The sequence below is a fragment of the Ambystoma mexicanum genome, chromosome 7q (assembly GCF_040938575.1).
Source record: "Ambystoma mexicanum isolate Mex_15411 chromosome 7q, UKY_AmexF1_1, whole genome shotgun sequence".
NCBI lineage: Eukaryota > Metazoa > Chordata > Amphibia > Caudata > Ambystomatidae > Ambystoma > Ambystoma mexicanum.
The window spans coordinates 939,966,413-939,983,184 of record NC_090941.1 but is presented as its reverse complement, the minus strand read 5'-3'; the positions used below and the strand labels follow the sequence as shown (position 1 = coordinate 939,983,184).

Below are 16,772 nucleotides of genomic sequence, written 5' to 3'. Positions count from 1 at the left end.
GTACAATTTGGTATTGTTATTAATTATGCCATAGAGTGGCATTGCACAATTTTGAGATTTGAACCCCTGTTTGTGGCAATCGCGTGTGCTCTTTTAGCAAACTGGCCTCTGGGTCTGCTGACAAAAGATCTCAAAAGGGACATTAGAAATCATCCAGAGATCTGCGAACCACAAGGCGGAGAGGGGTTTTATTGGGTGTGATACCTGGGACAGTATGTTTCTTAGGCCTTTCACCTGATTTCCCCACTTTTCATTCATGTTGTGATACTACTGATTTCTGTAATTTAAGCCCTCCTCCTTCTCTTCCATTGCACTGGATCGGTCTCTAGAGTGGTCCGCTCTATGAAAGTCTCCTCCAAATAGGTAATCCCCTTCTCTTCCAGAACAACATCTCCTCTCTCGCCTCTGCCTTGGCTGACTTCTGTAACCACTTCTTTGCCACTGGCTCTTTCCCACAACCTCTCAAACACTCCCCCTTGCGCACCCTCTCCTAAAAAGCTGTCTGCTGACCCTTCCTGCCCGGCTAACTATCACCCTATCTCCATCACCCCTTTCCTGGGCAAACTCCTGGAGAAGTTGGTCATCCTCCAACTAACCCTCCACACTGAATCTACTGGCTGCCTCCATGACCACCAGTTGGCTTCAGAGCATCCGGAGGCACGGAAACTGCTCTCCTCTGACTTTGACACAGTCAATCATGCCATCCTCATAAATCATCTCTGAGATACCCTTGGGACCGGGGACTGGCCCGGCTGACCTGCTTCCTCTCTACCCAGACCTCCCAAGTGCAATAGAGCCATTCCCTCTCCTCCACCTCACTCTCTACCAGCAGCATCCCTCAGGGCTCTATCCTGTCGCTGTGGCTTATCAATATCTACTTTGCCCCTCTAGCCCACTTGATCTCTACCTTCTATCCTCATTTCCAGTGCTATGCTGATGACACTCAGCTCTCCTTTAAACTTCCCTCGTCTACCTCCTCTTCTTCTTCTCTCATACCTGACTGCCATTCAGGAATGGTGCCATGCTAATGATCTCTGCCTAAATCCAAGTAAGACCCAGACCCTTCTCATTGTGACCCCTGCTGCCAGATTCCCTCCCACTCTCTGGCCACCCTCCTAGGGCCCTCTCCTATTACCCTCTTGCGAGGCAAAAAACCTTGGGGTCACATTCGACTTCTCTCTTTCCTTCTCCCCTCACATCATGGACATTACTATAAGAAGTCCAACTTTCTGCTCCATCCCCTCAGAGATACTCTCCCGTTCTCACTTTTCCGAGAAGCTCAATGTCTCCAGAGCTCTGGTTCTCTCTAGACTGGATTACTGCAACAGCCTCTTCCACAATCTGCCCATTTCCTCCCTTTCGCCCTCTTCAACTAATCCAGACTAGGGCTGCAAGACTTATCCTTGGCATGAAGTCCAGGGGCCACATCTCTCCAGCCCTAAATTCTCTCCACTGGCTCCCAGTGGCTGCAAGGATCAGATTCAAGACCCTCTGCATCATCCACAATGCTTTCTGGGGCCTGGCACGCTGCTACATCCAACTTGCCCTGCCTACATACATCGGTCCTATAGCTCCAACTCTCTGCAGATCAGACTTTTCTCCAAGCAAAGAGTGGGCAGTAGATCTCGCTCTTCCACAGGAGCCTCCCTCTGGAACGGCCTTCCTGCCCCTCTCAGACTTGAACCGATCTCCTTAAGTTCACAGAAACTTCCCAAGACCTTCCTTTTCTTTTCTCCCCCTTCTCCCTCTTCCCTTCCCTTGCTAATGTCCCATTGCCGGTGTGACTGATGCCTGGTCCTGCATGTGCCTTACAGAAGTCAGGCCCTCCTTGTCTGTCTACCTCAGCACTCCCTAACCAGCACTTGCCCTCGGGCACTTTCCCCCCAACTATCCTAATCTGCCCACTGCATCCTCTCACTAGCTGACCCTTACCCCTTGTTTTTCCCCTGGCACTAGCCCTTCTGGTCCCCTCTGAGCACTTGCCCAGCCCTGCTGGGGCCCCTGCCTTCCTGCACTTCTCACCTGCCCCCTTTTCCCTTATCCCATTCATTCCTCCCTGACCTGCCCTCCCTGCACTTGCATGGTCCGAATGTCACAAGTCCTAGTGGTACCATTTATTGTTTTTTTCACCTATGTCCCCTCTCTCCCTTTGTCTTGTGGAGCTTTTAAACACTTCTGTATAGGTGCCCTACAAATATTCAATAAATAAAATAAAATAAATAAACTATAATCCCAAAAGTAAGTTTTCCCTAAAGTTGCAGAAAAGTAGCTCAGTGTGTTCAGTGTTCTTCACAGACATGTGTGCCCATTTGTCAGGATACAGATTTACATATATTCCTGCAGCGCTTAAAGACTCAGGCCTGCTGCACCCTTCCAAGGTCTAAAAGTTGAGATCCATAAAGTTTGGTAATAACACCACCTATTATTTCAGAGGAGAAAAACGGAGTGTTGGGGTAACATGATAGATGGGAAGGGGTGCGGTTCATTTGTATGGGGTGTATACACATAAAGGGAAGGAGCAGGGGCAGCATCGGAAAACAAACTGAGGAGAACCATTCAGCCAGAACACCCATGAGAAGGACCGGTCTAGACCCAAGAGTTGCTCCAGTGTCAGCCATTCTCTCACCAGGTCTGGGTAATTTAGAAGTTGTATTTGCACCCCATGACAGTTGCAAACAGACTGCCTTTTGGTGCAAATGTTAATGCAAAGCATCCTTGTAAAAGGGCAAAATATTCAGTGTCCAAACACTTTTCCAACAAATACAACAGCTACTAGTTCTGAGTCGGATGCACAGGGAATGCCCCTTTACAACTTCATCTCCTCCTACATTGCGGTTGACAGCAGACTTTTCTGAGTCTCAGATCTCGTCACGCTGTATAAATCCTGTGGCTAGACCCTGGACTGTGGCGTCTGCTCTACGTTGGTTAACAAATGCAACGTGCTTTATAGCTGTTTGGATGGGTCAGTGAATCCATCATCATCTGATTCACGCCCGCAATCCTTGCAGTAATTAGTGCCTGGTAACACAAAGATTAAGATGCAACCCTGGTAATGCTCGCCTCCAAGGTGCAAATGACCATTAGCACCCTGGGCAAGTGATCCCATGCACTAATAGCTGTTTAAGGAAATTTGGCTTATCGCAGATCAAGCACACAAAGATGGCCGCCATGGATATAGAAACAGAGTCCCATTTCTATGTCCGTTACAGCAATTCCTTTTCCTATCTCAGTGCCAAGCTGTGGAGCTGCCTTCCAATTTAGCTTTTCCAGCCTTCCAGCAGCAAAGCATCATGAACCTTCTTAAGCTTTCATTCTTTTTGGCCAGTTTGCCTTATGTTTTAGTCGCCCTAAATTGAAGGGCGACTAAAACATAAGTCAAACTGGCCAAAATTAATGAAAGCTTAAGCAAAGTAAACGTGGTAATACTGCTTTCAATCCCGTGTCATTAAGCAGTATTCTGCGGTTCTTATTTTTTCAGCTTTCATTCCTTTTGGCCAGTTTGCAAGGGCTCAAGTCGAGGGTACACGCGGGTGGACGGATTCCACCCACTTTTTTCAGAGGGTGGACTCAGTCCCTACAGCTAAAGTGAGAAACATCTAAGGCCCTCTTTGAATTCATGCACACACCTGAGCCATCAGGTTTGCATGCTGGCCACCTCGCCACTACGCTGATGAAAAACAACAAACTACTAAAGTAAAATGTCCAATTTCAGTACTTTAACGTTTTCAACAACACTATTTGAAGAAAATATCCTCTCTTTGTTATGTGTGTGCATTGGTTTTATGGAAGGTGTATGCCATTCGTCCTATGCAATTTGGGTGCTTATGAATAGCCATTTCTTATCAAATGTATTGCATTCCACTGTAAAGTGCAAACCACATTTTGACCGACATGTGGGTGGGGCGTGTTTTACAGAGCACGTGCAAAGGGACGGAGTCTTTTTTGTCTGTGGGTGGGGCATACATCTCAGGGTTTTTGATTCTCAAATGTAGGCAGGTATGCCAACCACCTCAATTTCAGAAAGGAGCTGAACGCCTGGCACCTCTTAAAATACCTACTTCCCCTGGAAGAGGATTTTCTCGTTGTCATCTTTCTCATGGGCTCTGATGCCACACATATGAAAATAAATAAACAATTTGTCATTCCATCTTATTCCTGACACCATCTCACTTCCGTAGCCCTCTCCACTTGATGCTTTTATTGATGCCCAGCTGGGCATAGGTAACTATGCCCTGTATGAAGCATACTTTGATGTCGTTTTTTTATGGGACCGCTGCCATATTGATATTCCGTTCTCTTATTTTAGTTTTCGTTGCACTCTTTCTTTTCTGGTCTTTCTCTTGGTAGCCATTTCATCTATCTTTTTAGTCAGTTTCTCTTCTCAGTTTCTCTGCTCTTCGTCTGTGTGTTCTATTACTCCATTACTCCTGAGAGTCAGTCTCTCTCTCTCTCTCTCTTTCTTTCCCCCCGCTACTTAGTCGATTGTTTCTTATCATTTTTCCCCCACCCTGAGCTCTTTTCCTGATCCTTCTTCTGGCTCTCTTTATGTCCCCATGTTTGCCACTCTCTCGCTTTCGTTAACTTTCCTTGCAGCCCCCCACACTCCAGCCAGACCCCTCTCTCCTTTTCAGGTCTGTTTCTCGTTTCCTGTTTCCCGCGGGTCCATCGTCTTGCTCTGGATTCGAAACATTAAGAATCCCACACCTCTGTCCCTTGCAGGTACCCCGCTGTTCCAGCCCTGGCATGAAACAGGCTGGAGCAGCAGGTGCCTTCCTGGCACCGTCAGAGGTGGGGTTCTGCTTCCCTTTATTAGAAGCAGAGGCCCGGCTCCCTGAGAACTGCTGTTTTGGGAAGATTGATTCATCCCGTTGCTGCCTCCCCCACCACCCCCTGCCTGGAGACTGGCTCTGCCCACAGGAAGCCTGGAGCCACTGCCCCGTGTGCCCACCCGCGGGGTGGCTGAACCTGGGAACATTACCCAGGCCATCCATCTTCCATGTGGTGTGGAAGGAAAGGATTTGCCAGAGCATGTGTTCACAGTGGCGCACCAATGCTGTGGAAGGAGCAGACCCTCAGGCGCGCGGTGGCGCAGCAACCCTCACAATTCCGAGGTGCACGAACCAGCTTAGCCCTTCCCATGTGGCTGCAACACTTCAAATTTGGGGAGTTTCCGCGCCCCACATCCCCTTTTACCACATAATTCAGCTAACGCTTCTCGTTATGTGGGACATCCCAGCCAGCTCCGTGGATGAGTGTAGCTACACTCCTGCGTGGTTGTGGTGTGGGACATCCCAGCCAGCTCTATGGATGAGTGTAGTCACACTCCTGCGTTGTTGTGGTGTGGGACAACCCAGCCAGCTCTGTGGATGAGTTTAGCCACACCCCTGCGTTGTTGTGGTGTGGGACATCCCAGCCAGCTCTGTGGATGAGTGTAGCCACACTCCTGTGTTGTTGTGGTGTGGGGATCCCTCCATCAGTCAAGGAGATCACAACCCAATCGAACAGATGTTTATTGATGATAGGTTTTTATGGGGAAACAGGAAGATTTTTTTAATCGGCGCTCACATCCAATTATGAAAACATGGGATAAATTTTTGGCAATCAAGCAGGCACACGGGAGGATAGCTCAGGGGCAATGCACTCGTCTTGGGTGACGCCAAGCAAAGCGGGTTCGATCCTCAGGTCCGGGCTTAGAAACCTCTGGGTATTAAGCGTGTTATAAATAACCCATTAGAATTACATCACACACATTGGGCATCATTACGACCCAGGCGGTAAGTTACCGCCTGGGTCGTACCTTTACCACCACGGCGTAAACTATGTTTACGCCGTGGTGGTTGGCGGACTTACCGCCCCATTCCGAGGTTGGCGGGGCGGTAAGTCCCCAATCCCCATTTACCCTTCCCCATTTCCATTTTTGCCCCATAGGGCATAATGGGAGTGGGGAAGGCGTTAATTACGCCACCGTAAATTACGGTGGCGTAATTAACAACAAGGTCCCTTAGCGCCATGGATTTTAACACCTGCTAAAAGCAGGTGTTAAATCCTCAATGGCGCCAAGGGACCTCGGAATCAGGCGGTAAGGGTCGGCGCTGCTTACGCCGCCGTAAACCCCTTACCGCCTGGGTCCTAATGAGGCCCATTACATGTCCCAGAAAATGACAAAGGGTTCCATTTAAACATTGTGCCACGTGTCCATCAATATTTGCAGATCACGCAACTAAACAGCTGGGGGGCCTTGCTTATGCGGCAGAGACAACATGTTCAGACCAGGGACCTAGCACCAAACGTCAAACTGACATAAGACCTTGCAACTTAGTCACCCGGAGGGAGACCACTCAAACAGTAGGGCGGCGAGTGTCACAGTTGCCACAAACTTCGGGCGTGATAAATACATCGTCCAGTGTCTCTTTTGGGCGGGAGGGGCATGCATGAAATCCATGAATATATGTGTAGGATTTATAAAGTGCAGACCTAGCTGGGGAGCAACAGAGCGCTGTAGATAGAGGACGCACCCAGGGGGTTACAAATAGGGCAGACCAGCTGTGGTGGGTAGAGGCATGGGTGGGGGACTCCAAACAGTCCCACCAGGAAGGAACTGAAGACCCTTTGCTGATTGTAGATGCAAACACACAGATTCTGCCCGGCATCCTGCAGACCACTCTCACAGCCTTGCACCACAAATAGTTCTTGCTTTCATGTACACACACACACACACACACACACACACACACACTAAATCCCTCCACAAATTCACATTGACATACAGGACTTTGTCCACTGTTAGGGAGTATTTTCAGTCTAGTGATAAAACCCTCCCACCTTAGAGACCCCCAGCTCTTATGCTGAACTTTGGGTCTTTTGTACTTTTAATCCTATGTGTTTTTCTGTGTTTCTTTTGACTTTGGAGTCTGACAAACTCCACAGGCATCATCTTTACATGGTGTCAGACTTCAGTGCAGTGGCACAGGGAAGTCTCTTAGATTTCCCAAAGGTTTAAATACCTTCTCTTGGATAAACTACTGTTTCCAAGAGCAGTAAAGTGAAATTGTAACTTTCTAGACCCAGCACACACTCTTACTATAGGGTGCTGGAGGGGTTACTTAGTATCCCCTTTGTCTAGTTTCTCATTTAACATTTTTATGTTACCCTTTCTACAATTAATGGCTGGTGGCAGTGGTTTACTTTTTCCTACCATTGAGTATTTCTACCGCGGGCTGCAATTGCAGCTGCAGTAAAGCAACCACGGGTGCCCATTTTGTCAAAATGGCCCGGTCTTCTTTTTTCACAATTTCTTGTTGGAAAGGTCCTTCCTGACATTTACTCTGTACACCAAACCAGGTTTGGTCCCTTTGTTCATTTTGCCTTTGGCGGGATTCACTGGTGAAGCCCGCCTCTGGCTCCAGCGTGTCTGGCAGGACAGGAAGTGATGGAGTTGCCCGAAACTCCCTGTGCTTAGTCCCCTTGTTTATTGGAATGCACTCAAAGGTGATTGGCTGGCTGGCTGTCCTTGGAGGACAGCCAACCTGCTGTGTGAGTGACAGCTAGCCTGCAAATGAATGAGAGAAACCTGCATAAAAGGCGAGGCTTTTGGCTTGGAAGGCAGAGTCGACCACTGGACGAAGGAACCCAAAGAAGTACTTGGATGAGACGCTTGCTGCAACTCCTGGACCGTTGGTTTGCCCGGTGAAGCCCTGCTGCATTGCTGAAGCTCTGAATTCGCCTCCACTAGAGAAGCCCTGCAACGGACAACGACTTCCCTTGGGTTGGTGGGACCAATCAACCGCAAAGTGAACTCGTCTGGACATCCTCTCGGAGCTGGCTGTACTTCCATTGCTGCTGCAGGAACGGATTGCCAGGGAGAAGAACACCAGAATCGAGTGTCTCGTTTTTAAGTTGGACCGAGCTACAGGAAGATCCTCTGGACTCCCAAGAAGCAGGACTGACCAAGCCTGAGCCACCTCAACCAAGTGCTGGACCCCAGATGTGAGGAAAGTCCATAAGGTATCCGAGAACCGCAGTGGTGCTATTTGCGAGAGCCGCGAGAAGCTGAAACCACAAAGTGCCGCTGATCTGAAGTCTGCAGCCGACCTTCAATTCGTAGTGCAGTGAAGGAGTCCCTAGACGTCCTCCTTCTTGTCCCCATGAATGAGGCCCAGGAACAACAGGATATGCAGACTTACACAGGAACAGAAGCCAGATGGAACCACTTTCTTCAGACCTAAGGTACTGGAAAACAAAGGGGACTTACCTCTTGTTGTGTAGCCTTGCTAGATCTCAGTTGAGATTTGTCTTGGTTGCTTTTGCAGAGTTGCTTGCAGCTTTGCCCCTCACAAGTCTCCCAGGTTGTGAACCTACAGTGATTACATTTCCTACAAAGACTTCTAAAACATTGTGCAGGACTTTTTACCTACCTGCAAGAAGTGCTTTAGCTCACCTAGACTTTTGTTCAATTGACATTGGCTGTCCTGGATCCCTGAAAGAAACGTATAGAGACTGACTTTGTGCGTTAACTTTCCCTCAACAAAAGTCACACATTAGATAACTTGTGCAGCTGGGAAAGGGTTAATTTACTTTGCATTGGAGGGTTCAAAAAGTACTTAGCTGCTGAAGAATATTTGTTAACCATTGTTTTATTCCCTCATCTTTTCCCTTTGACACCAACCTCAGTATTGCTCTAAATGTGCCAGTGATTTATCAATGTCCACAGTGTCCTAGTTATTTAAGTCACCCCCGGGTGTAGGAAGTGTCTGTGTGTCATCCCAAATCGGTATCTACTGATTTAAAGAAACCGAGTGTGTATTTTGAAGTATATTTTTGTGGTACATATGTTTGCTCCCTTCTAAAGAAGTCTTTATTCAACTGACTTTAATGAATAAATAATTGTTTAATCCAGAAACCCTGCGTGTACGTGTTTATCTGGATACTTGTGACTGTGAATCTCTATGTTACAACCCTACAGCTCACATTGACCCCTCTTGAGATAAGTCTGGCTGCTCAGTCACCCTACCAACATGTGTAGTACATGCTTATACCAAAGGTTGGGTTAACTATTGCCAAGAGGACAAGGCCGGTGCAGTCTCCAACAGGGTACTGCATTACTGCATTACTACAATCTTTCCTAACATCCACACACCCCCAAACACACACAGTATCTAGTCACCTGCCTTCCATCACAGTGGCACACTTCATTCCACCTGTCACACATTATCTGATCCACCTGTTAATAAAACACACAATGTGAAGGTTTCTGCCTCTCCCTCACACAGTAGCCTACGCCATATCTACTTTTCACCAAGTACTGGGTCCACGTGGCCTCAAAGTATCTGGCCTGTTGCCCCCACTCAATATCTTGCATCTCTGATTCTTTGTCGTCCCCTCCCCCACAGGTGCAATAGGAGATAAGGCAATCCCTTGACCTCTTAGTCCAACACGCGCAGTAGTCCAATGGTACTCAAATGGGAATGGGGAGTCATATTTTCCGGCGCCTGGGAATGGGCAATTACCGGCTCTGCCGGGGCTGTAATTCCCCGGTAATTGCCCATTCCCGGGTGCCAGTGAATTCATGACTCCGGCGGCAGCCGTGCAGGTATTTACCGGCACAGCTACCGCCAGACTCATAATGAGGCCCAATAACTTTTGTGTAAAATAGCAACAATTGGAGCATGTCACCATATTTGCATATTTAAATAAAATGGCAGATGATCGTTGTGCAACACTTACCCCATGTTAGCACCTGGTGCAGGGGTGCTAGCTAATGAGCATCCTGACATGCCAGGCAGAATCCACCAGTATAAGACTGCATTCTGGGATGTCTGATGGTAGCCCCCATACCACTGCCCGCACCAGGGCTTGATTACTCTCTGTGACTACTTCCCTCCCTCTTCACACAACCAAAGATAGTGCTTTCAGCTTAAGTCCTCTGCGGATTTGTGGCCGCCATTTTGGATCACAGATCTGTGGCAGCCATCTTGGATCACTCCGATATCCACATTGATGAATCGGTACACCACTGGGTCCACTGATCCAGTCAGAGGGATCTTTTAGAAACATGTCAGAGGGATCTTTTAGAAACATGTATGCTTTTGGAACCCAGCTATGTGCTAATAGTATTAATGTCCGAATCCATTGGCAGACTGAGTTGGTAATGGCCCTTGGCCCTTACGGAGGCCATTGCTCTGCTTGGACCTACTCAGCTGTGACTGACACAATCCACTTGGGAACATGTACATGAACACTAGATGACACTGGATATTCACCAGGTTCGAGAGATGTTTAAATGCACTTCTAAGAATAAAGCATGGGTATTGGACAGTTGCCATGGCAATTTAAAGTGCCCCAATCAAATAACTGCGGTACACATTTATGAAAGATAGTAAGTGTTTTGTGCAGCCTTGACCAAAATGTCTAGTGTGGTGAAAGAGTGGCATGTAAAAGGAATGTAACAGCATTCCCTTTATACATGCACAGGGCACTCCTGTGCATGGACCCTTGTGTAGGCAACCTAGACTGCAACAATGACTATGGAGGCAAGTGCTATTCCTTACGAAATATTGGGTTATGGGGTATTATCCGCAGGTGTTGATGTTGGCATATCCTCGTTTGGCATGTGTTACAGCTGAGCAAGTGCGCAGGCTCCAGCCTTTGGATACCCGTGAGTGGGCAAAAGCACACACGCTGCAGCGGATTAGCCGGTCCGATAGCACAGCGAGTAGAGCGCTCCCTTTGACATCTGTGCAGAGCCTCCCGGCAGGGCCAAACTCAGCCTTTCACCCTTCCGAGGTCGATAAATGAGCACCACACCGCGTGGGTAATAATAAGCAGCGCTCAGATGCCTGAGGGTTCGTAGCGCTATATAAATGCTGAATTATTATTATTATTAGTATTCATTCACTTGTGTAATACTAACACTCTTTATAATAGAGCTATGGCCGATAATATTACAATACAGAGTGGCACTCCATTTACCAATGTGGCTCAGATAAAAGTCTGGATCAGTCCCACTGAGATTCGAGCCGGCCGGGGACCTGCTCGGTGAAAACTAATCTCAGCGAGTGTGAAGCCAGCACTCTATGCAAATCATGTTATGGTTGCAATATGAAATGCATGCTATAGTCGCTGGAACTAAACTTTAAATATTTGACTGCAGAACCTAGATTACTCCATTCCCTAACAGCGTTTCTACTCAAAGGGTCTTAATTTGCTTCAGCAGGGGAACAGATGGCTTCTGTTGAAAGAGAAACTTCGTGTAGTCTTATTTATTTATTTGTTTAGCTCCCAGGCAGATGTACTCTGGCACAAGTGCATGCCATCTTGTATTTTACATAAAGAAACTGAAATAGGTTAATGCGGACATGACACACTAAAACACTACGGAGCACATGGTTAGTGTATTGGGCCACCTAGCCGGTCTTGTAGTCTAATACCGTCATATTTTTCATTGATACAGTTTGGAAATCAGGTAGGCCTGCATCCATGCGGTATAACGTCGTTTCATTGTCAGTCATTTTTACGACTAACTTTTAAACGAGTACAAAATGACGAAAAGGGTTATCGACATTTTTTGGGTGGTTGGGAAAGGGTAGATAACGGGTTGAGGGGGCGGGAATAGTTAAAAATAGGTGGGGAGGGGAGATTTAAGGGGGGAGCCCCCCAAAAAACAAATACATTTGCGGACCTTTTTCGTAATTGTGTACTTGTTTAAAAGTCAGTAGTAAAAATGACTAACGATGAATGAAGACAGAACCTCCATGCTGGGCAGCGGGAGCTTAGGCCGCAGCAGATTCCACCCAAGTAGAATCCATCAAATTGAATTCAGCGGATTTTGCCCCAAATATATGAAGGTGGGATTAGGGTAATGAATAATGTTGGGGTGTTAAGGTGGTGGGCTGCGGGGGGTCTCCCCACGCATATATTTGCGGTAAAATCCCCCAGTAAAAAAAATTAAATACAAAACAAAATTAAATCGATTAAATCTTTTCGACCAAATCACATAGAATCCCATGCTATGGCCAAAAAAGAAGTGCCAATAGTGAAAACATGGCAAAAGCAACAAAATCACATTCCCAAATCGCACTCTCGCATTATCAGTGTCACATAGCACTTGACTGCCTGGTAGCCTTCTCTTCGATGGGCCCAAGTAGACTAGCCTTTACAATTAAGGAGGTCTCTGGGCCATGGGACAGGACAGGAGAACTTCTGTGCCAGTTAAAGCAGTAGGACCTGCACACAGGTACATACTTTCCTCCAGAGAGCCCAGGAAAGCAATGCATTTCGCTTATTTCTAGTTCAGAAATAAAAGAAGCCGAGCGCTTTGCAAACAGATGCTACTATTACAAAACTCAGTACTTGCTTACCTGACCTCAGGTGGATGAAAAGGTTTCTTTAGCCTCACTGTTTGAGGTACAGGTTGCAAAAGGATCGCTGCAGTTGGTGGCATGATCCACTGAGCTATTTTACCCTTTATCTGACACTCTTAATCCATAAAGCGTGGGGGGGGGGCACCCCAGAGCTTCTGATTAGATAACAAATTCTCGAAAAATGTTTGTGTGCCTAGTGACTATGAGGTTACGTTTACCAATGAGCTAACTCGGAGAACTTCTGCATCCACAGGAGCGACACATGTGTGATCTGTCGGGCAGAGGTCCAAATGCCAGCACTAACACTCAGCCATGCATTCTTATGTGCAAGTGAGGACCAGGGGATCTGGCTGTAACCGGGGACTAAAGATACTTCCCTTGGTAGAGAATGCTCTCTAAGTACAATTAGAAAATCCTATGCTGTCGTCCAGAGACTCACTGGAAAAGACAAAGGCATAGCCAAATGCTGAGACATGGAATCAGTCAACAAGTGAAGAGACGCAAAGACTAGCCACCAACAGCATGGGCTCTCGATTCAAAAAGACCCAAAACAGCAGCAACTCATATCTTATCTAATAGGAAGAAAATTCATAATTTCTGAATTCTCTTACAAACTATGATGTAATCGCATCTTTTGCTCTCTTTGTGTGGGTCTTCCTGCACTCTATCCTCATTGCATTCTGCAGTAATAATTCTGTTTGGTCTTCATCTTTCATGTAACATTTCATCTTCCTTGGCTTGATTGCGTTGGCTTTCGGTCAATCTTAGTTTTCAGTATCAGTTTCTTTGTTTGGCTTTTATATGTATTCTCGCTTTGGCCTCCTATCGCTGTTCCTTGTTATCTCTATCATCCTCCTAGAGCTCTTCGCTCAGATTCTGAATGTTTTCTTTCTGTCCCTCACTCTCCATGTGGACCTTCTTGTTTTCATTAATTTCAACTTTTCGCTGCTAAATTCTAGAACTCTCTTTCTGTAGGTAGTTGTTCTTGCTCGAATTTAGCTCAATTTAAGTAACAGCTTCTTAAGCCTCGTTTCTTTGAGGGCTCATTTCTCATAATGATGCCGTGGAGACCAAGTAAACACCCTGGGCATGATGATATGATATGCTAGGTTACTAATAACGTGTCTCTAAGCGTGGACCCGGGAATCGAACCTGTGTTGCTCTGTGTCGTCTTGCTTCCAAGGTGAGCACATTGCCCCTTAGCTATCCTGCCGAGACTATGCTAAGATGATAAGGGGCATGAGTGGACCCATGCCAGGATGGGGCCTAGTTAGTAAACTTTCACAAATTAACTGTGTGCATGATGGTAAGGCGTGTGCAGGCGCCATTGTTGGGAGGGATCTTAGGATCAGTAGTCCCTCACAAGATATGGACCACTTGGGAAAGTAGCAAAAGAAGGGATTGTTCTTGGAAAGAGAGTGCTTATGAGAAAAGAATCAAGAGCTTGTCACATCCCAGCCAGCTTTGCCACAATGACATTTTCAACCATGAAGGTGGCCCTGACACCTAGGACGCAGTATGTCCTTAATTTCATATCCTCTTTTGTGGTGGACTCTGAAATCATTACACGTTATTGATTAAACAGTGTCATCACCTCTGTAACCCCAATTTGTCATCTCCCGGTGCGCCCCGAACATGACGAGCTATGGATCGTTGGAGACCTCGGGGAGCATTGCGTGTCACTCTGAGTGACTGATGGGCCCCGCTTTCCACCAGTGATTGCCTACATCCGTTTTAATCACGCTGACTCCATTTGACACCGACCCATCCTAAAATGGACGCCGCCCATGTCTTTCCACATCCCAGCATGCACGGAGAGGACAGAGACAACGGTTAATGCGACCCAAGAGTGGCTTACCTATGACGAAAATCTTTATTTCTGACAGAAGACAGGGAGGCAGAGGGACAGAAGAGAAGAGGCACGTGTTAGCGGTGAAGTTGGAAACGTTATTTACAATTAGAAAACATTAAAGCACATTTAAAATGCACGGGTGTAATTAACAACAGAAGGAGAAAAGATAGGAAATCGGCACAGCATATTTTAAATAAGTTAACACATGTCCTTGACACTCTTTGAATCCACTTGTTTGTGAGAGACAGTTGGGTGACAGGGCTCAACATACTGTACATATTTACAACGTGACAAGTCAACAATAAGTAAAGAAACTAATCAGCAAACCTCTCAGAGGAAGTGACATCACACAACCTTCTACTTCACCCCTCAAGTCATAACAAAAAGTGAAATTACAGCAAGAGGCTTCTTTAAAGCCCCACCTTTTGAAATAGCCTAAAAAATCAATGAAAAAACATTAACATATCGTTAAACCATATTCAAACAGATGAAACCTTTTTTAAAGCTCTTGAATGTTTAAAAATACCTCGAATTTGACCCGATTGACACTGTATACTCTGATATAGCACCCGTACCGTGAGGTGAGGCTTTTCCAAAGATGCTATGACTGTAGTTCCCTGTAATTAACTATTGCAACCAATCTCATAAATTAAAGCGCCTAGATGCCTCTGGGCTTGGTGCGCTGTGTACATGACTAAATAAATAAATGTGTAGTAAATGAAGGCAAAAGTCACTGAATGGAGAAATCACCCTTAAATATACCATGAGTTACTTCTATCATTCCCCCAATCTCCATAAACTAGCATTAGTTATGGGTTACTGGTAATGCATTAATACCACATCTGTTCTACCTTTGATTTGATTTGATGCATTTCTGGCTAATGCCCACAGATGATTCAAGCTGCAGGTTACAAATGGGACAGACGGAAGCCTCGCACAACCTTCTGCTATCCAGATCCTACAGGCTCGGGCCTCCAACGGCAGATATAGCCCATACGTTAGACATGGATTACAGGCTCAGGCGGGAGAGCTCTCCCATGCTTGACACAGATCCTAAAGGCTTAGGTCTTAGACAAAAAACCTACAAACTGAATGCATGCTCATGCATAAGGACCATTGGACCCCTACATGCATCCTAATGTCCATTGGAAATTACAGACGTCCCAGCACTCATGCGTGTGATTTGAGAATATCTCCAGATTAAAGATTATCGAGGCTCAACTACCAATATCATGAGGGGTGTGGGTTCGGTCAAAAACAGCACGGCTACTGCAGGGAAGGGCCGAAGCAAACACCACAGTGGGGTTTATGCCACACTGATCGGAAAATCTACATACGATGCAAAACTACCACTCTTTCAGCAGTACCAACAACCCCAAAAGCGGCCAAATAGATCTGTATAACCTGGCTACGACCCGGGAATTGTCCTTTTCAGTTTAGTTCATGCCGCGCTCCGGCTGCTGGACCAGCCCTGTCTGAGCTTTCGGCAACAGCTTTCCCTGTGTCCCTCCAATGTGCACGTCAGATCTTACGGCGGAAGATAGGCGCCCACAACCTGCCGCGAACAGCCGGCTGTACCTTAACTCCAGTATGTTGGTGACATTGCCGGAAGGGAAGATCCGCCGAATGTAGTTGAAGTCTCCGACGTAGAGGCTTCCGTCCGATCCACACGTCAGCGCTACCGGCGCCAGGAGCTTGTTGCCATCTGCCAACCCATTGCAGCTCGGGCAGGAAATGCTTCTTCTGCGCCCATTGCCCATGGTACTTCCGATGACAGGTGGCTGCTGGGAGATGAACTGGTTTTCCCCATTTCCTTTGTGCAGAATACCTACAGGAAAAAAATATTGAGAAAAGAAAAATTAGGTGGGCTGTATGGAGAGATCCGCATGAGCACAGTCCATGAGAGGCTGAGAGACAGCATCAAATGCAAATCCAGACTGAGCGGACACGCATTCAACAAAACAAACAAAGGACACAAAAAGGTATAAGGGAATGCAAAATGAACACATTCCTAGACACAAATAGACGTGTCTCTACCAATCACGAGTTTCCGATACGCTCACATTATTAACACCACTTGGGAATAAAGTGATTGTGAGTTCGTAGCATTGAACAGTGGGGTAATTTCCTGCATACGTAACATTTTGGTACGTTTCATGACACATGCTCAACAAGATTTCTGCCCACACCAAGTTTCATATAACATTACTTAAAAATGGTAATTATTGAAGGTAGATAGTGCTTTCAGTGGGATATGAAATTAAGGTAGGGGGCTCTGAACAGGGGACGAGGCAGAATTGTCCTGCGCGTGGCCTAAAGGAGGGGAAGGTGATGTGCACGGGCCATCACGAGGCCCTGTGAACATGCACTTTAGGCCGCCTGGCATGGTGTCAGGTGGTCTTGTTTGCATCCAGTCTGAATACTGTAAACAAAAACCTCTCTGCTTCAGTTTCCAAATAAAGTGTCTAAAAATAAATCCCTTCCTGGTTCGGGATGTAAGCAATTCAATCCGTGGGTAAATCATCTTCATTCTCAAACAAATGACCCAGACCCAGCCTGCT

At 46.7% G+C, this 16,772-nt stretch overlaps 1 protein-coding gene across 11 annotated transcripts in view; it reads right to left on the bottom strand.

Moving 5' to 3' along the window:
- TENM4 (teneurin transmembrane protein 4) overlaps nucleotides 1–16,772 on the bottom strand; it is a 2,472,585-nt gene that overhangs the window by 142,979 nt on the left and 2,312,834 nt on the right. For 8 of the 11 annotated variants that reach the window (XM_069639906.1, XM_069639907.1, XM_069639911.1 and 5 more), the window contains 2 exons: nucleotides 15,790–16,039; nucleotides 14,218–14,238 (listed from right to left, as the gene is read on the bottom strand). In XM_069639906.1, coding sequence (XP_069496007.1) covers nucleotides 14,218–14,238; nucleotides 15,790–16,039 — 271 coding nt within the window. The remainder of the gene's footprint in view (nucleotides 1–14,217; nucleotides 14,239–15,789; nucleotides 16,040–16,772) is intronic. The other 3 variants (XM_069639908.1, XM_069639917.1, XM_069639912.1) reach the window with 1 other exon arrangement.